General features: G+C 42.7%; 9 protein-coding genes across 9 annotated transcripts; 3 read left to right on the top strand and 6 right to left on the bottom strand.

Annotated features, from left to right (window-relative positions):
- Positions 1-13: 13 nt before the first annotated feature.
- V2V93DRAFT_373085 (uncharacterized protein) lies at positions 14-1,348 on the bottom strand. The gene is made up of 2 exons (XM_066910889.1): positions 961-1,348; positions 14-899 (listed from the first exon to the last, which is right to left on the bottom strand). Exons 1-2 carry the CDS (start codon positions 1,191-1,193, stop codon positions 188-190), a joined length of 945 nt encoding a protein of 314 aa, XP_066764416.1. The 5' UTR covers positions 1,194-1,348; the 3' UTR covers positions 14-187.
- Positions 1,349-2,008: 660 nt separating this feature from the next.
- Positions 2,009-4,118, top strand: V2V93DRAFT_373083 (uncharacterized protein). The gene has a single exon (XM_066910888.1). The coding sequence runs from the start codon at positions 2,186-2,188 to the stop codon at positions 3,995-3,997; it is 1,812 nt and encodes a 603-aa protein (XP_066764415.1). The 5' UTR covers positions 2,009-2,185; the 3' UTR covers positions 3,998-4,118.
- V2V93DRAFT_373082 (uncharacterized protein) lies at positions 3,966-5,425 on the bottom strand. Its single transcript, XM_066910887.1, has one exon. It carries the CDS (start codon positions 5,330-5,332, stop codon positions 4,154-4,156), a length of 1,179 nt encoding a protein of 392 aa, XP_066764414.1. The 5' UTR covers positions 5,333-5,425; the 3' UTR covers positions 3,966-4,153.
- On the top strand, positions 5,404-6,450 carry V2V93DRAFT_381582 (uncharacterized protein; the record flags this gene model as incomplete). Its single annotated transcript, XM_066912111.1, has 1 exon — positions 5,404-6,450. One exon carries the CDS (start codon positions 5,404-5,406, stop codon positions 6,448-6,450), a length of 1,047 nt encoding a protein of 348 aa, XP_066764413.1.
- Positions 6,451-7,229: 779 nt separating this feature from the next.
- V2V93DRAFT_373079 (HEC/Ndc80p family-domain-containing protein) lies at positions 7,230-9,806 on the bottom strand. Its single transcript, XM_066910886.1, has 3 exons — positions 8,803-9,806; positions 7,635-8,740; positions 7,230-7,568 (listed from the first exon to the last, which is right to left on the bottom strand). The coding sequence occupies exons 1-3, from the start codon at positions 9,640-9,642 to the stop codon at positions 7,382-7,384; spliced, it is 2,133 nt and encodes a 710-aa protein (XP_066764412.1). The 5' UTR covers positions 9,643-9,806; the 3' UTR covers positions 7,230-7,381.
- A 298-nt stretch (positions 9,807-10,104) lies between these two features.
- V2V93DRAFT_373076 (ubiquitin-related domain-containing protein) lies at positions 10,105-10,969 on the bottom strand. The gene is made up of 5 exons (XM_066910885.1): positions 10,928-10,969; positions 10,847-10,862; positions 10,742-10,767; positions 10,553-10,675; positions 10,105-10,489 (listed from the first exon to the last, which is right to left on the bottom strand). Exons 2-5 carry the CDS (start codon positions 10,852-10,854, stop codon positions 10,260-10,262), a joined length of 387 nt encoding a protein of 128 aa, XP_066764411.1. The 5' UTR covers positions 10,855-10,862; positions 10,928-10,969; the 3' UTR covers positions 10,105-10,259.
- A 272-nt stretch (positions 10,970-11,241) lies between these two features.
- Positions 11,242-13,493, bottom strand: V2V93DRAFT_373072 (GatB/GatE catalytic domain-containing protein). Its single transcript, XM_066910884.1, has 6 exons — positions 12,950-13,493; positions 12,807-12,883; positions 12,607-12,748; positions 11,794-12,541; positions 11,622-11,740; positions 11,242-11,567 (listed from the first exon to the last, which is right to left on the bottom strand). Exons 1-6 carry the CDS (start codon positions 13,119-13,121, stop codon positions 11,272-11,274), a joined length of 1,554 nt encoding a protein of 517 aa, XP_066764410.1. The 5' UTR covers positions 13,122-13,493; the 3' UTR covers positions 11,242-11,271.
- V2V93DRAFT_373071 (uncharacterized protein) lies at positions 13,262-15,403 on the top strand. Its single transcript, XM_066910883.1, has one exon. It carries the CDS (start codon positions 13,408-13,410, stop codon positions 15,289-15,291), a length of 1,884 nt encoding a protein of 627 aa, XP_066764409.1. The 5' UTR covers positions 13,262-13,407; the 3' UTR covers positions 15,292-15,403.
- V2V93DRAFT_373070 (casein kinase substrate phosphoprotein PP28-domain-containing protein) lies at positions 15,305-16,236 on the bottom strand. Its single transcript, XM_066910882.1, has 2 exons — positions 16,046-16,236; positions 15,305-15,959 (listed from the first exon to the last, which is right to left on the bottom strand). Exons 1-2 carry the CDS (start codon positions 16,083-16,085, stop codon positions 15,496-15,498), a joined length of 504 nt encoding a protein of 167 aa, XP_066764408.1. The 5' UTR covers positions 16,086-16,236; the 3' UTR covers positions 15,305-15,495.
- Between the last annotated feature and the right edge of the window lie 336 nt (positions 16,237-16,572).

Here is a 16,572-nt window from a genome sequence, read left to right as displayed (position 1 = left end):
GGAATTTGGTCGATGATGAACACACAAAATGAAAAATTTAGAAGGCGAAATTTTGTGTCATGGGCTTTAATGATACGCGCAATGTTTACACATTTACGCCGCAAATACCACGCCGCAAACGTTATCGCTTAATTAACGTTTGTAATCAATGACACATCAAACTACTTATTCTATTTTGGTTAGTTAGTTATCTAAGGCCCATAAATTCAGGAAGGTCTCCATTATTTTCAGTTATAGCTTTTGCTATGTCTGCTATATCTTGTGCCGAAGTCCCTGGCGCGTCCTCAATATTATCCATCATTGAAATAAACATGCTATTATCTTGCTCCTGGCTTTCTGATGGATTTTCAGCAGCAGCCGTAGTGTCCATCATTTGCATGAAATCCTGCATCTCTGCGTCAGGCGTAGCACCATCCAGAATATTCATACCGGTTTCACCGACTGCTTGCTTGATCTCAGACAGTTCTCCGTCAAGTTCGCCTTTCAACTGTGTCTCCAACTGCTCCTGTAATTGCTGTGGAATTTCAGCACTGCCAGTTTCAGATTGGCCGATCAGTTCGCTCGGAGCTAATAAGTCATTTGCGCTTATTCTTTGTGGTTGCGATTCATTTCCTTTGCTCGGGCTTGCGATTTGCGCTTCTAGATTTGGTTGTGGTTGAGTAGTCGTATTATGATCAACTGTTTTGTCATTCGAGGTGGACAGTGATGCTTGCTCTAAATCTGTAGAATTTGAAATCTGTATCTCTGCAGACTCAAGCAAGGAGGCCACAGCCGGAATATATGAGATCTCGTCTATCTTTTCTGGTTCCTTATCTTTAACTGCCAGCTCGTCGTTCTGTAAAACTCCTTTACGAGAGAGTACAACTTGTCCAAGTTGTGATAATCGGTTCAGCAATTCTCTAATTATAACACATTAGCCAGTGGACAGGATCACTCTCATAGTTGTGTCCTGCTGCTTACTGCTTCTTCTCAATCGTTGCTTTCAGCTGGAGAATCTTCTTGTTTTGATCTTCAATCGAATCTGTCTGACTGAACTGGCTCAGCTGATTCCTTACTCGATTTAAATTGATCTTTATTCGACCTGCTTCATTGGATATATCTTTAGCAACTAATGTGCCCTGCGAGACGCGCTCCAGCAAATCAAGGAGTTCAGGCAGAAGATCAAAATCTGCGTGTGAGAGCTTGGTGCTCATTATTTGTCAAGAACTAAATCAGCTTCTCGCAAAATGGGCCAGTATCTCACTAAAAAATGTTTCGCAAAAAGCTTTGTCACAGTTTTTTTGAGAGAAAAGCCATGCCATATGGTTTTTAGAGTAAGTAATCGACAGAAATCAGTTCAGTCATTTCAGTCAGTTCTCAACCAGTCACGTGATTTATTAGTCTGGTATCTTGTTCAAAGAGCGCATTTGTGTTATCAATTAAGTCTTCTTATAAATTCCGAGTAAGTAGGCATACGCTTGAAATTGAATGGTTTTACGTTGTATTCAGTATACTGCTTCAGTAAATAAAGAAAGCTAAAAAATTTCAGATTATTGCAATTTTTAGGCGGTGTGTCTCTGTTGGGAACCCCTAAACCGCAATAAATTGACGGCAACAGGATGATTTGCGACAGTAGTTGATATTTCAGGATGTTTATAGTCAATATCTAAAGATGAGAATAGTTCACTGTAGATGTTGGATGTAAGCAATGAACTCTTTATGCTGTGCACATCATGGCGAGCTCACTACTAAGTATGTGAGAATGCCAGCATGTGCCCAGTCTCTTCTAATGAATTATATGTGGCATGCAACATGTTCTCACAAATCTTCCAAATTATTCTAAACAGGTCAATTAGGTAAACCGACTGCATGGTATTTTGCATACTTAGTTGCTTATTCATAAATGTAAAATATGTGTATGCTGAACGCTCGAATGACTTGAATTGGAAAGCCAGAGCAGCGCGACAGATATGCACACTTTATCAGCATGCGCTGAATTCGGGCTTGTACTTGCACCGCCTTCTTTCTGCTTATCTGTACAAAGAGCACACTTTACAGCACTCAATTCCAGCATCCAAGTAGCTTATTTTGCTTGATTTTACATATTATAACAACTATCTACGAGTCACAAGCTAAAAACATCGTTAACTGCTGACCGAAGCACAATCACTTATCGGCTCTCAATAATAATAATCTTATTTTCAACATGTCTCTTGAATCCGCTCTTGAAGAAGAGCGAATTGAGATTTTGAAGCTACTGCATAAAGATGAACCTGAAGAACCGTTGCAAGTGCCGGTGATTCCGCAGCGCTTATCTCGCTCGGCGTCACCAATGCGCCTGCGCAAATCGCGATCACCGTCGGAGAATGGGTCCGGATCTGGCTCAACGGGAGGAATCCCTTTCGGTGGAAAGATAAACCAGTCGACTCTTTTAAAGAACTTTCACAATTTGTCTCCTGCAGCGCAGGAATTATTGTTGTCGACTACTGCTGTACCAGAGTTGCTATCGTCGGCTGTAGAGCAGCAGCAACTAAGTGGTTCAGGTCGCGATCGAAGACAGTCAGCTTCAGGACTTCCTACGCCACAACCTTCCTCAATGTTACTACCTTCTGCAGGCCCGGAATTGACACCTTATCCCGGAATTCATGGCTCCAGTCATCCTAGTCAGTCTACCAACCACCGCCGTGCGTCATCGTTTGGATCTGACGGCGGAGCTCTGAGACGCTACAAATCAGCTGACGATTCGCGTGCCTCGTTGATTGCTTATCTGAGTGAATCTGGTCCTGCATCACCGACAAGTCCAAACACACCTCTATCGCCATCCTTTCCCCCCAACTCATCTCACTCTCGATCTCCCGGCAGCAGTCGCAAGTCCTCATTTGTGCAGCCACCGGAAGAAAACTTCTCAACAGCCTACCGCCGGTTGTCAAAATCCGCACTGTTAAAAGCCGGCAGTAATCTTGCGCCCGATACATCAAAACGGTCGCCTTCAGCAGATGCACGTCTAGAGAAAGACGAAGACGATGCTGAAAGCGCCGTCGAAAGCTCGTCATCGTCCGAAGAAGACGACGAGGAAGACTCGGGATCTGACCTTGAAGATTCGGTCCGTCGTCAAGTAGGTGAACGTCATGCGCCGCAAAGTTTGTTAGCTGCAATGGAAGACGAACGTAAGGCCGTCACAGCGAGTAAGCGCTACTCGGTGCAGTCACTTATTACTGCGCCGCCGCCATCTCATGATGTTGCTTTCGCCAGCTATAAGAAACATCTCATTCATCCCAAGACTGCTTTTGATCTTGTGGATGATGCATTGAAAGATTCACCTTATACATCCGACAAGGAAGAAGCAGCTGATATTCGCAAAGCTGTCAATCTCCCGGTGAGAGTTTCTGATATAGAGTCAAATCGCGAGGCTGGTCGTGTTTTACGCACAATTACTCGTGGTGATTACGAACCTATCAGTAGAGATCCTTCTTTTAAGAAGCGGTCTTACATTGTTGCCACAGATGCATCGCCGGAGTCGCTGTATGCACTTGAGTGGACTGTGGGTACTATCTTGCGCGATGGCAACCTAATGTATGCAGTCTGTGCAATGGAGGAGCCTGAGGAAGGCGAGAAACCTGCAGCCGGTGGTGTAGCTATGGACGAGAATGGTCGAGAGGCAGAGCGAATTTCAATTGCAAAGGAAATTACGTCTGTGATTGTCAAACTGCTGAAGAAAACCAGACTTCAAGTCGAGTGTGTTGTTGAAGTAATGCATTGCAAGTCCCCCAAACATTTAATGTGCGACGTCATCGATTATCTTTCTCCCACCATGGTCATTTTGGGTTCGCGAGGTCGTTCAGCTATCAAAGGTGTGCTACTAGGTAGTTTCTCAAACTATTTGGTCACAAAGAGTAGTGTTCCTGTCATGGTTGCACGCAAGAAGTTGAAAAAGTCCAAGCATCAAGCAATCCCTGCTAAGTTTTCGAATAACCTAAGAGAGGGTGTATCAAATTTGAGTATGGCAAAGGTCGATTAGTGCTTGATATATTTTCTTGGTCATTTTATTTATTTTTTTTTTGCTCTCTTTTTGTGAGAGCATCGGCGTATGTTTAATTCAACAAGTATTCTCATAATGCAATATTTATATATTTCCCAGACCCCTAAAAATACAAAGTAAAAGTCGTCAATCTTTTCATTCGTGCCGATTCCATGCATTCTTTTTCTTACGCTTAGCTTGACTATAGTCACCTCCACCTATATCCCAATTTTCACCCATAAAATCATTGGACCTTGGTTTCCGCTTCTTTTTACCATCATCGGCTAATCGTACAAAGTTAGACTCTTCATAACCCCGCACTCTATCTTCTTTAGCCTGCGCAATTTGTGTTCTGGTTCCACCGCGCCCATGATCTAACACGTTTGAACCAACGGAGACTTCAGTCTCCGGAGCAAGAGAAGTACTCTGTGCAATGTACTCTTCCAAAGCACGGTTTCTCTGTACCCGTTGTCTTTGTGATTTGTCAACAGGGCCAGACATGTTTCTTGTTGAAGGAAGCTTGGTGGGGTTAATCTTTGGAGGTACATATTTCTTTGGTGCTGATGAGGACTTTGGAGATGCTGCTGAAGCTTTTGGCTCCGAAGATACAAGGAGGTTCGGTCTGGGTTTATATGATAGAGGCAGGTCGTCTAGCTCTTCTTCTTCGTCGTCTTCATCCTTCTCGCTCTCGACCTCGGAGGATGTATCTAGGTCTGAATCGCCGTCAGATTGATCAACTTTCTTGACTTTCTTTGGAGAAGCCGCTGCTGCTCGAAGAAGCTTCTGAATTTGATATTCAATCTTCTTTTCAAGAGGCCGTATACCGCGCTCAAGGATAACTCGATCAGTAACTAAAAGTTTTCGAATAGACAAATCCAACTCTTCAGGCTTCAACTTATTTTCTTCTTCATCTTCGCCATCCTCTTCCTCCTCGGATATTCTAGATAAAGCAAATAAAGATCGAACCCCAAGGTTATGCAAATACGAAGCCATAGTATCAGCCTTCAATCCTAATAATGAGATTCCTGGCGAGCCTTTCCCAAGCTGCTCTAAATCGTCAGATGCGAGAAGCTTTTGCACGCTTGATGATGCCGCATCTATGGATGAGATTGTAGCTTTCAGAGCAGAAAGAACATCTTCTGAGGATTTTCTAGACTCAATATCATCTGTACCTGTCTCTATCGAAGAAGGTGCCATTTTAATGCTGTAAAAAATTTGAGGAGACTGACAGTTCGCAACATGAGCAGAAAAAAATTGGGAAACTCTGATTTGTGAACTCCCAGCGTGACTCAGATGTGACCCACAGCATCGCGGCCTCTCCGCAATACAGTTCATGTGTCACGTCACTACCTCGCGCACTATCCGCAACAGCTCACTCTTCAATATCTGGCGCAGTTTGGTGCGAAATGAACTCGGCACGCTCAAATCTACCGCCTTATAAGGTACCGTGCAAGTTCTACATGTCTGGCACTTGTCGGCGGGGATCGGCGTGCTGGTTTAAGCATGGAAATGAGGTTAAGAATCGGGCGGCGTATCTGAGTCTGTTGAAGGCTCCAGCTGAATCGACAAGCGATGCAGAACCGAAGAGTAGCAGCGACGCAAGTACTTGTATGGACTCTTCACTAGTCAATGAGAGCGCTGGTGCGTCTGAGGCGGTCGAAATCTTGGGGAGTATGGAAACGCACGATACCGAGCAGACCGATTCCGCCAAAGAAGCACAAATTGTTGAAGCCGTCGAAGAATTAATAGAAGAATCCGACAATTCCAAAGAATTATGTGCGATCTGCCTTGAAGTTCCAACAACATACGGATTACTTACTAATTGCGACCATGTGTTTTGCTTGGGATGTATTCGTGAATGGCGTCAACAGCAAGGAATGGCTTCCGTCTCTGTCGTCGTGCGAGAAGCGGTCAGCCGAACTCCTGTAATGGATCAGCGATTAATGGTTGATGTCAACACTGGTGTTGATTCCACATTTAATGAAACTATTGCTTCTGGATCTCCTCCACAGAATAGTCGGTCTAAATTGCGTAATTTATCAAAGTGTTGCCCACTTTGCAGAAACGTTTCAGACTATGTTGTTCCTTCATCTCATTTACCTGTTGAAGTGAGTCATTTAAGCCGTACTGATCAGCTTACAAAGAAAGACATAATTGATGCGTATTTGGCGACACTCAAACATATTCCTTGCAAATATTTTGTACAGAAAAGATTATGTCGGTTTGGAAACGATTGTTTCTACTCGCACGCTGTTGTCAGAAAACCGCCGCCGATTACAGTACCAAAGCACGTCTCTCCACTTGAAAAACTTGAATGGCCAGCGAGTCTTCGCAGACATGGAAAAATTCCACCTCCGAACGAGCACACTTTTAATGAAGAGCAGCTTAGCGAGGCGGCTGGTAGGCATGCCTATTTTAGGGGAGCGGCGAGGTCTCGAGACGAGGTATTTTAGGGGTGTAGCTTGATGGTTTGCAAAATTAATTTTGAGTATTGTACCTAACCGTCTTGCTGGCGAAAAGATGAGAGTTTCTGAATCGCAATTTTTGAGTCATTTGTCTGCGAGGCAAATTGGTCATTAAATGGTTTTTCTTTGGAGTTTTTTTTGCTGAGCGGATATCCAGTTTGGTTGCGGGATTTTATTCTGGCGTACGTTGGGTGTTTGGCTCTTCTTTTGGTTGTCTTTGGACCTGTACTTTATTTCTTTATTCTCTTTCTTGGAGTCTATCCTACTCAACTTCGATATGTGCTTACATGCTTACCTTCCGTTTTGTTGTTGTATATTTATGATACAATGCAGATGAGACAGTTTCACAACCTCCAATCCCACGTACATCCATTTGATATTCACTCAGCTTCTTCGCTTGCTACTCCAATATACTGAACATAAGCAAAAGCATAAGCCGACACGCCTGTTCGCTGTTCCTATTTGCTGGTAATATATGTTCATACCCCTCTTCCGAGCTAATTTTTTAGAAACTAATCTGTTGCACATCCGTCCAAAACTCTCAAAAGTCCCACACTAACTCATTGAATTTGCTTCTTCCACTATACACTTCCTTCACTAAGCCATGCTACTTCGGGATGGAGTATACCAAGAGCTATTTAGTTTTCTTTACTCTGACAAGTCTTCTCTTCGTTGATGTATGGGTGGAAAGCTAATATGGGAACCTGCTCTCCTTCTAAGTAGCAGCACGTAACTTATCATACAAGGTTATATTTATGAATTTTGTAACTGAATCATTCATTACTATTACACAAGTCTACATATACTCAAAAGTCTTGCATTCCATTTACAAGACCTCATATAAATCAAAACAGCTTAATACTAAAGATCCCTTTCACCAAACTCGACAACCCGCTCCTAGACCATCATGATTCCTTAGCTACTCCGCTTCCCTATCGTTCTGGTTCTTGTGCCAACTATCCAACTCATCCACAACAAAATTCTCATGTTCCTCTAGTGCAGTCTGGATATGTAACTTGAATCCGACAATTTTCTCAATATAATCGCTGATCTGTCTTTGCATCTGCTCACGAACTAGATCCGTCGCATGCTGCATGTGATCATATCTTTCAAAACAAACAGTTAGCATCAATCACCATTTCTCTAAGCATAAACAAATTTTAGATACTTACTCGATTACAACTCGCTCGGCTCGCTGCTCAAGTTGTAGTCGGCCATCCTGCACACCGATCCGCATCGCTTGGATCTTCCTCTCGAGCTTCTCAATCTCAGCATGCGACGAGCTTGCGTCAGAAGTCATAGTTTCAAACGCCTCGTCATAAGTAATCTTGGCAGCCGAAATCTGTGCTTCCAAGGTATCCAGCTGGTCACGCTTATCTGCAAGAACTTCTGCCACCCGGTCTAGCAGCGACTGTAATCTGATCGCTTCATCTTGCGCCTTGTGGACTTTTCCAGACACTTCAAGCCGTAGCTTCTGTAAAGCTGGTCGAACAGCATTGCGTAAATCTAAACCATTCAGAATAGTATTTGCACGTGCACCCAGATTCTCTTCTGCCAGCGGTGATGACAGCACAATTTCGAAATTCTGACCATGAGGACAATTTGTCGCACCGGCTGGAAGTATACTAATTCTGTATCCCAGACTATTGTACCTCTGCACCATTGCATCCAACGAGTCGAGCGCTTGCTGCGCAATCTGCTCTTTCTCTTGCAGCTTCCTACTCAACTCGCTAGACCTAGCTTCATTCCCTTGAATGTTCTTCGTAAGCTGTTCTCGTTGACTTATAATGTTATCGATATCAGCTGGACCCAATCCTTGTGCTGCAATCTTCGATTCAAGTTCACTCTTTTCCTTCTCAAGAGTGCGAAATTCTTCTTCAATTGAGGTAATCTCATCGGTAATACTCTGCAGCATTGAACTCCATTTACCTTTGCGTTTCTCCATATTGTCAATATACTCCTGAAATTTAGCCAAATCGCTTTCCAAAGCCTCACTCTTCTTCTGAATAGCCTCCAAAGAAGGCATCGACTGCTCAAGCTCTTTCATTTCTTGCTCGGCTGTCTGCTTCTGTTTGGCATAATCATCTGTAGTCTCTTTGATTGCTTCAATACGCTCATTAAAAGATGCTCTCATTTCGGCTTCATATTCTGAATAGTCGTCTTCATTCTGCAAAAACGCCGAATAAGACTTTGTAATGTAATTGATTACAATCTGATTTAATCCAAGATCTTCAGGCTCCTCAAAGTCATAGTCTTTGTTGTCAAGCATATCAAATGTCTATCAGCATCAGTTAGTATCGTGCTCTCAAAGTTCTAAATGATCTAAACAAGACTCCTTACCTCGCCAATCTCAACTAGCCAATAGAGCATCGCAAGATACGCACCCCAGTTCTGACCACCTACTGCGACCAGCTGACTCTTACTTAGTGTATCAAGATACGGGTAGCCTGCCGTTTTCATCAACGGAATGACCTCATTTTCGATACTTTTCGTAAATTTGTATCCGGGATCAAGCCGCTTGTATAGCCATTGAAACATCATTACAAAATCCTTTTGTGTCGGAGATTTTAAGGATTTCGGAGTGATTGGATGCTTCATTTCCATTTCAAAATTATTGCTTACTAAATAGTCGTAAACAGAGTTGGCGATAGCATTCTGATACGCCCTGTCTCTGATCGGTCTCGAATCTTTAATTGTCACCTGAGTGCTTGAAGACACAAATCCAGCTCTGCTTCCATGTGTACTGCTGCGTCCACTAAACAAGCTGTTCTTCCTCGCAGGAACTGTCTGTTGCGAAGCACCACCGTAGCTAAGAGCAGGCGGCATATTCTGCTGCCCTGGTGCAAAACTACGTCGAGAAGTACTAGCTCTCGCTGATCCAGGTGCTATATTTATTGTATTCTGATTCGAAAGTCCAAGTGCAGTAACCGCTTCAGAGCTATGCGTAGGCGCGGCAATACTTTGTCTGTGGAAAGAGCTTCGCGGAACCATAGACTGTCGCTGTCCGCCACCGGGTGCCATCGAGTGTCGAACATTTCCTGTCGAAGACGAATGCGGCAAAGATGATCGATTAAATAAAGCAGCACCAGAAACTGCAGTGCCTGTATTCTCTTGTAAGAAAGCGTTGGGATCTCTGGCAGAGCGACGGAATGCTGAAAACAAATGTGTATCCTGCGACATTGTGTGCTATTTGTCGGCTTATAAGCACTACCGACTGCAAACTATCAAATGATAGTGGAAATAGTAGAAAATATAAGAATTAGCGGCCCAATAAGTTTATGATTCCTTATTGATGGCAGAAACAATATTTGCCACGTTTTGTGGACAATAGGTAGCGTGTAAAGTGGGAAGAAAGTAGAGATGAGCATCGCGTTGAGATTTGTTATGATTCTTTGTTTACATCGGCTGCCACAGCAACCATTTATACTGACTAATAATTCGATGACACTTTGTCAGCAGACGAGTTCTGCCCGTTTTGGCTGCTATGTATGTTTATCTGAAAGCAGTGCAGTGAAATATATCTACGACTGAGAAAGGCGTATCCCGACTCCAAACGAATGATGCATATCATTTAGAGGCTAGTGGCATGAAAGTAAAAAATATCACTACGAAAAGGTACTACCATAGATTGATGAGCAGCGATTATGATACTGTGAGTTGCTTTGGACTAAATTATACATAAACTAGAACCTATACAACGCTCATAGTACACATCCTCGATCTTCCATAAACCAATTTTCCATATTCCTTTTGCAAAATAAATGTAAGCAGATGTATCGAAATCTGGGGCGAATAGTTTATTTCAATTTCTTCTTGGGGCGGAGCTGGTTCGAGTGTCCGCACTTCCTCTTTCTGCAATTGGTGGCACGAGGAGGTAGACGAGCGTAGCAAATACGGCAGATCGATTTCTCGCAGTTGTACTTGGAGGCAAGAGCCTTCAATGAGGGCTCGATGATACCACCACGCAGACGGAGAACGAGGTGGAGAGTGGACTCCTTCTGGATGTTGTAGTCGGAAAGAGTGCGGCCTAGTCGATGTCAGCCATTTTCTTAACCTTTGTCAAGTCCAAAAATAATTGGAGAAAGCCTACCATCCTCAAGCTGCTTTCCAGCAAAGATCAAACGCTGCTGGTCCGGGGGAATTCCCTCCTTGTCCTGAATCTTGGACTTGACATTGTCGATAGTGTCGGATGACTCAACCTCGAGGGTTATAGCTATAATATAATGTCAGCGTGAGTTTCGTTTTTTCCTTCACTATGATAGAATTATAGATAACATACTCTTTCCTGTCAAGGTCTTAACGAAACTGCGTAGATATATCAGTTAGTACCGTTTACCTTCCAACAATTATTCATTCCAAATTATTCAATAACGGAAATACTGACATCTGCATCGTCGCGACTATAATTTATTCGTTAGATTCTATATCAAATTAACAAACAAGATCTGCGTATGGAGATTCGTACCAAGAAATACAATATATGGCTATTTGCTGTAAAGAACCGAAGGGACGCGATGGAAGCTCTAAGTGAATGAACGACGACTGCTTTTAGCAGTCACGCTTGCGCTAAACCCTACACAAAGCCCTAGTTTATACTCTTCGCAGAAATATGTAAATGCATAAAAAGTATAGCGCATATGCAAAACTGTAAATAACCCTAATCCGAAGACTGACCCGCAAGCCTGTCTAAGGCTAGTATATTGGAAAATAAGTAGTGCACATGAAATCAACAATTAAAATATCCACTAATGCTCAATAAATTAAAATTATAAATACAATTCTGCATTACAGATGACTTTGGACTAATTACTATTTATTGTGCTGCTCTAGCAGCATATCCAGCGCCTTCCGCGCTTCCTTCACCGAGCATTTCCCAGCCGACTGCTTCATCACCATGCCTACGAGAAAATTTATCGAACCCTTCTTACCAGCCACGTATTTCTGCGCAACTTCTCCGTGCTCATCAAGTACGCTCTCGCATATTGAAATCAATTCGGTGAGATCTGTGCTATTCTCGAGATCAAAGGCCTTCATCAGCTCTTTAATCGACCTTTGGTCATCTGGATGGTCTAGAGCATACTGTACAATATTCATAGCATTTAACTCTGCATCTCGTCAGAACATTGGAGTGGTTATTTTGTAGGAAAGTGGGAACTTACTCGATAAAGTGGAATCCTTCTCATAAACAATCATGTCAGTCAGGCGCTGAGGAGTCACAATACTGCCGAGGCGTTTTTCTTCACCCGGGGTCAGCAAACCCAGTATATGATGAACAATCCTATACCCAAATTAGTTATGATTCTGATACGGAGTCAGGCATTTCATACTGACCAGTTTGCTGCAGATTTTGGTTGAATGCCTGCCTGCTGCAGATTCCCAACCACCAATAAATAATAGTCAATCAAACCCCATTTCAGCAAGGTTTGGGCATCTATTAATCTCAGACTATGTGGTGCGGCTACCAACTCATCTAGCAGAGTATCCGGAAGCTTGTTATTTGAATTTTGCATTTTTTCAATTAAATCCTGTGACAGCAACAACGGGGGAAGTTCTGGGTCTGGAATATACCGATATTCGGAGGTGTTCTCCTTTGGTCGCTGCACGTTAATATTACAACCATCCCATCCTAAGGTGAATGACGAAACAGGGTTTCCGTTTTTCTCTGCCTCTAGCTGGCGTTTATACTCTGAGCGGATTGCTTGCGTGACGTCGCTGACGCTAGCCAGATTCTTTATTTCACATCGTTTACCTCCATTGACAGACACATTCACATCGACTCGCATTTCACCCGCTTGAAATTGAGCTGATGAAACCCCTAGATGTCTGACTAAGAGCTGCAATTTATGAACGAAAGTGCCAGCATCATCTGGATCGTAAATGTCAGGAGCGGTCACAATTTCAATAAGCGGGTGGTTTGTTCGGTTGAAATCTATGTATGCAACGTCGGAGTCAACAGCATAAGTCGACTTTCCGGTATCTTGCTCTAGCTGAATTTGCACGAGATTGACATCCAACGGCTCTTTAAAAGAACGGCGATCTCGCGGTAGCAGTCGTAGAAATCCCCCGGTAGCAATTGGGTCTGGTAAATGATACAATTAGATATACTACAGTGCTTCAACAAACTATTTTTCTTCATTCACGTACGATAAAATTGTGTTATCTGGTATCCGGCTGGCTGATCGGCATAGAAGTAATGTTTACGATCAAATTCTGAGCGCTCGTGTATGTCACAATTTAATGCAATGGCGGCTCGCAATGCCAGCAGCACCGCGTGATAATTCAATCTCTTGCAAAAAAGTCAGCTTAACCCCTTCTAGTCAAAAGAACTCATGATAAGAGCATACAGGCTGTGTTCCGGGAATTGCGGCGTCGTAGAGGGAGACATTAGTATTTGGAGTATCCTGAAAACTCGTACGAGAAGCTATATCAATATCAGTGATTAATCTCTCGCAAATTAGACAGTATTAAATGCTGATATATATCTTACGGGAAAATAGCTTCTTGGCAGTATCTAGCTGAAGATGAATCTCGAGACCGCATTTCAAACCAGGATATTTGTTGGCTGATGGTTTACTGGATGCCCATCGTCGAAAGCACCGTGCTGCCAGTGAATTATCTAAATAAAAACGCGCATTGGTAGTATATATTCGAAAGACCATAGTGCTCCGAAAATCTACGGCCAGAAACCATACGTTCGTCTTTAAATGATAGCAGAGGTGTTTTGCAGATTCTCCATCGCGTACTTGGTTGGGAGTTAACAAAACTAAACTCTGAAATGTCAATTACTTTGACAGCTTGTCGATATTTACCTAAATAATTGAGTGTATATTAAAAACCAACAGCCATAACGCATGACTCACACATGAGTTCTGACAGTTGGCAGCAAATAGGTTTTTCTTTTTTTTCTTTTTTTGAAGTTTACGATAGCGAAATGACCGGGCAACAATGATTCGAGCGCCAAAGTTCTGGTCGTCACCCGGTATTACCCATCATAATCGCGGTCTTGCTTCACATTACAATTGGGTTGCTAGGAATGTCCGAAAATCAATTAATGATCAATTTAACGAGAGACTCAAGAAGAACTTATCGCTTGTTGACGAATTTGGTCGGGTGTTTACAGCGCAATGGAGGCTGCCACCTCATTTTCAGGAATTGAGTAACTTAAGAGAAAAAGCGTTTAGATTGTCGCTAAAGGAGTCTCCACCTCAAGCGGACGAGGATCTCGATGTCTTGAAAATCAGCTTAACTGGAAATCTAATAAGCGTTAGACAGAGGCCAATACACGTGCTGAAGCACGAAGCATTTATCGACCAGATGGTCAAGATATACAACGACCCGTACCCACCAACGTTTCCTCGATTTAGAGGCAAAGAGCGTCACATGCTACTGGTTAATCAACAAGATTTGTATGAAGTCAAGAATCTTTACAAAAAATATCAGCTGCAAAGTGAAGATGATAATACGAGTCAAGAGATTATCGACAAAAGACAACTCAGAGTTCTTCCCTTAGAGTGGCTGATTGTGTCAAATTTTAACATTCCTAGATATGGACATGATCATTATGATTTATTTTATTTGGATTCAGCAACTGAATCTGATCTGGCAGTGACAAACCGGGTTTATAGCTCTTTGCTTCTTGAAGGATATACAGTCAACGATCTTCATCGCTGGATGCGATGTATTGAAGCAGACACGTGCGAACAAGCTATAGAGATTATGGACGGACATATATGGATTCCCACCCTTATATTATATCTACTAGAAAAAGATTTGTCTATACATACTCTGCGTCAGATGCTAGCCATCACACGACGACAATTTTCGGATATGGATAACATATCTCAAATGATTGCTTTATCCAGACTCATATTCCACAGCCTGAAAAAGCATCCGGAATCATTGCCCAAATTGGCTCGCATGTTTGTCTCTGAAATTTCTGATTCAGCTAGAACTAGCTTTGTGTACAACCGGGTACTCTATATCTTATCAGTTAAAACGACAATGAATTATCCAGAAGAGAAAATGCGCTCATGCATTTTACAGGCGCAAGAGATTATCATTGAAGATATGGAAACCAGAAACATAACAATGCTTCGCGAAGGATATTTGTCGCTGGCAGCTGTATTACGCTATGACCAGCCTCAGGCCGCGCTGAATACGATAGCCACGATGACGCGTCGAGGAATGCCTCTTTTGAATGCGGGTAAATACTTGCTATCTATAATCACACCTGCTGTTGAGAATAACATACACACATTTCAAGTTCCAAAAGGTGCACACTGCGAGGCTGTTGGAAAAATATTGGTATCGGCCGATTTGTATAGCGCTACTCAAATTTTTGAAGGTCTGGGTCCGGCAGGAGAGCACGATATTGAAGTCTGGAATGCGATGCTAACAAAGCTGATTGAGTTTGAAAGACTGAAGCCTGAATCGGTATTTAAATTTGTTGATCGCTGGAATGAAGATAATGTTGTTTTTGACAAGTACACTGTTCAGAAGCTGATGTCGGTTTTAAACCTGGCTGAGGATGGTTTAAGATTATTGTCAAAATTTAAGGACTCTGATTTAAAGAGAAGCTACCGCGTTTTAAGAAGTTTTATTCTATGCTGCCATCGAGATGTTGAGAATGCAAGCGCGATGAGTATTGCGCTTAGTATGGTTGACAGGATGCGACCAAATGACGAGAGACTTTACAGGTTATTGGATTCGATACAGAGCTACAGACGATGGAAACTGAGAGAGTATCGACTTGAGAACTTACGAATAGCCGCATTGGATAATCCATCTTATAATGCTAGAGTGAGGGAGATGGAGAATGTGAAGCTATAGGATTTGAAAATAGCTTTATTATTGAGATGGCCCTCCCTGAGGTGAAGGTGTTTCTTTATACAGTCTGCCTATTGTACAAATGTATTATATTATCATACTAAGAATAACTACCAGAAAATATTATAATATCCGGATCCGTTTAAACTTGACTGTACAAATGCCGTAGCTAATATAAAAAATGTATCTTCCTAATCAATCTCTTAATCATCTACCTCTACCTTGTACTCGTGCAGCCTGTTCAGCAGCCTTGGCATCTTGCTCAGCCTTGCGCTGTCTAGCTTTCTCCTCTCTCTCTTTTCTGATTAGCGCTAGTCGCGCAAGATCAGACTTGGCCTGGTCTGTCTTGCCTTCAGCGTGTAACTTCCAGTATTTCTCTTTCGCTGCAGCCGCTTGCATGGCTTCTCGCTCTCTTCGCGATAATTGTTGAGGTTGATCTGAAGGCGCTGGCGTGCCTCCTCTATTTGGATTTGCAACAGCGATAGGCGGTGGAGGTGGAGGCGACGCTTCAGGACCAGAATCGTCGTCACTCTCACGATCAGAGTCTGACGACAACGAGCGTCTTCGAGAGCCAGCAGCTTCTCCATCCATATCCTCTCCTTCAGGTGCAACTAATCCAAAAGCCTCGGCCTCGGACTGTTCACGGAGTCCTCTGGTGAAGTGCTTTCCGCCTACATACATTAGCGAGTTCCCAGAAAAATCGATGTCCATGTTTTACCCATATCGAACCACTTATGCCATGCGATAGATTACATACCTCCTCTTGTTGGCTTTTTGGCCTTTCCTCTTGGAGGCATTTTGAGAAAACTAATATAGTTTTATCCGAGTCTATAACACGAAAAACAGATTGCTGGAGAGTTTTTATAATAGAGGTGGATAATGCGGCGGCGATCAGAGTTTTCACCTTTAAGGCGCGACGGCTTCACTGCGCATTAGTCACGATTTCTTTCGAGGACACAATTTTGAGATAATTCTTTTAATTAGCAATTTGCGGCTTTAAATCATGTAATATATGATTTAAAGGCAATGAAGATTCATATATAAGAGCGCTGAGCAGGTGCAATGCTTTGCAAAGTGCTCCGTTCTTTAATTTTTAGTTCGAGGACTAATTTTGTTCAAACGCAACTTCTTGGAATATATCATATCTCATGCAGAGAGTTAATATAAATTACCTCTAAACCAAAAATGGTTCTGAGATCATTCTGCTTTTTAGTCGCTCGAGAATTTGATATCTAACTTCATGCTTTCTCTAGCTTGCTCTATCAGCGAGCAACCTAGCCCAAA

This window comes from Kockiozyma suomiensis (genome assembly GCF_038497685.1).
Source record: "Kockiozyma suomiensis strain NRRL Y-17356 unplaced genomic scaffold V2V93scaffold_11, whole genome shotgun sequence".
NCBI classification, from domain to species: Eukaryota; Fungi; Ascomycota; class Lipomycetes; order Lipomycetales; family Lipomycetaceae; genus Kockiozyma; species Kockiozyma suomiensis.
The sequence above is the reverse complement of the archived record's forward strand: the minus strand, read 5'-3'. Positions and strand labels throughout refer to the sequence as shown.

Excerpts from the sequence above, each read along its gene's own strand:
- V2V93DRAFT_373070 (XM_066910882.1), bottom strand. The coding sequence starts at position 16,085 with ATGCCTCCAAGAGGAAAGGCCAAAAAGCCAACAAGAGGAG. Across the intron at positions 15,960-16,045 it reads CAAAAAGCCAACAAGAGGAG|GCGGAAAGCACTTCACCAGA; the intron begins GTATGTAATCTA and ends TAATGTATGTAG.
- V2V93DRAFT_373079 (XM_066910886.1), bottom strand. The coding sequence starts at position 9,642 with ATGTCGCAGGATACACATTTGTTTTCAGCATTCCGTCGCTCTGCCAGA. Across the intron at positions 8,741-8,802 it reads GGCTAGTTGAGATTGGCGAG|ACATTTGATATGCTTGACAA; the intron begins GTAAGGAGTCTT and ends TGATGCTGATAG. Across the intron at positions 7,569-7,634 it reads GCCGAGCGAGTTGTAATCGA|ATATGATCACATGCAGCATG; the intron begins GTAAGTATCTAA and ends TTGTTTTGAAAG.
- V2V93DRAFT_373085 (XM_066910889.1), bottom strand. The coding sequence starts at position 1,193 with ATGAGCACCAAGCTCTCACACGCAGATTTTGATCTTCTGCCTGAACTC. Across the intron at positions 900-960 it reads GCAACGATTGAGAAGAAGCA|AGAATTGCTGAACCGATTAT; the intron begins GTAAGCAGCAGG and ends TGTTATAATTAG.
- V2V93DRAFT_373071 (XM_066910883.1), top strand. The coding sequence starts at position 13,408 with ATGATTCGAGCGCCAAAGTTCTGGTCGTCACCCGGTATTACCCATCAT.
- V2V93DRAFT_373076 (XM_066910885.1), bottom strand. Across the intron at positions 10,676-10,741 it reads TAAGACCTTGACAGGAAAGA|CTATAACCCTCGAGGTTGAG; the intron begins GTATGTTATCTA and ends ATTATATTATAG. Across the intron at positions 10,490-10,552 it reads TGGAAAGCAGCTTGAGGATG|GCCGCACTCTTTCCGACTAC; the intron begins GTAGGCTTTCTC and ends GACATCGACTAG.
- V2V93DRAFT_373072 (XM_066910884.1), bottom strand. The coding sequence starts at position 13,121 with ATGGTCTTTCGAATATATACTACCAATGCGCGTTTTTATTTAGATAAT. Across the intron at positions 12,542-12,606 it reads CCAGATAACACAATTTTATC|ACCCAATTGCTACCGGGGGA; the intron begins GTACGTGAATGA and ends ATCATTTACCAG. Across the intron at positions 11,741-11,793 it reads CCAAAATCTGCAGCAAACTG|GATTGTTCATCATATACTGG; the intron begins GTCAGTATGAAA and ends ATTTGGGTATAG.
- V2V93DRAFT_373083 (XM_066910888.1), top strand. The coding sequence starts at position 2,186 with ATGTCTCTTGAATCCGCTCTTGAAGAAGAGCGAATTGAGATTTTGAAG.
- V2V93DRAFT_373082 (XM_066910887.1), bottom strand. The coding sequence starts at position 5,332 with ATGAACTGTATTGCGGAGAGGCCGCGATGCTGTGGGTCACATCTGAGT.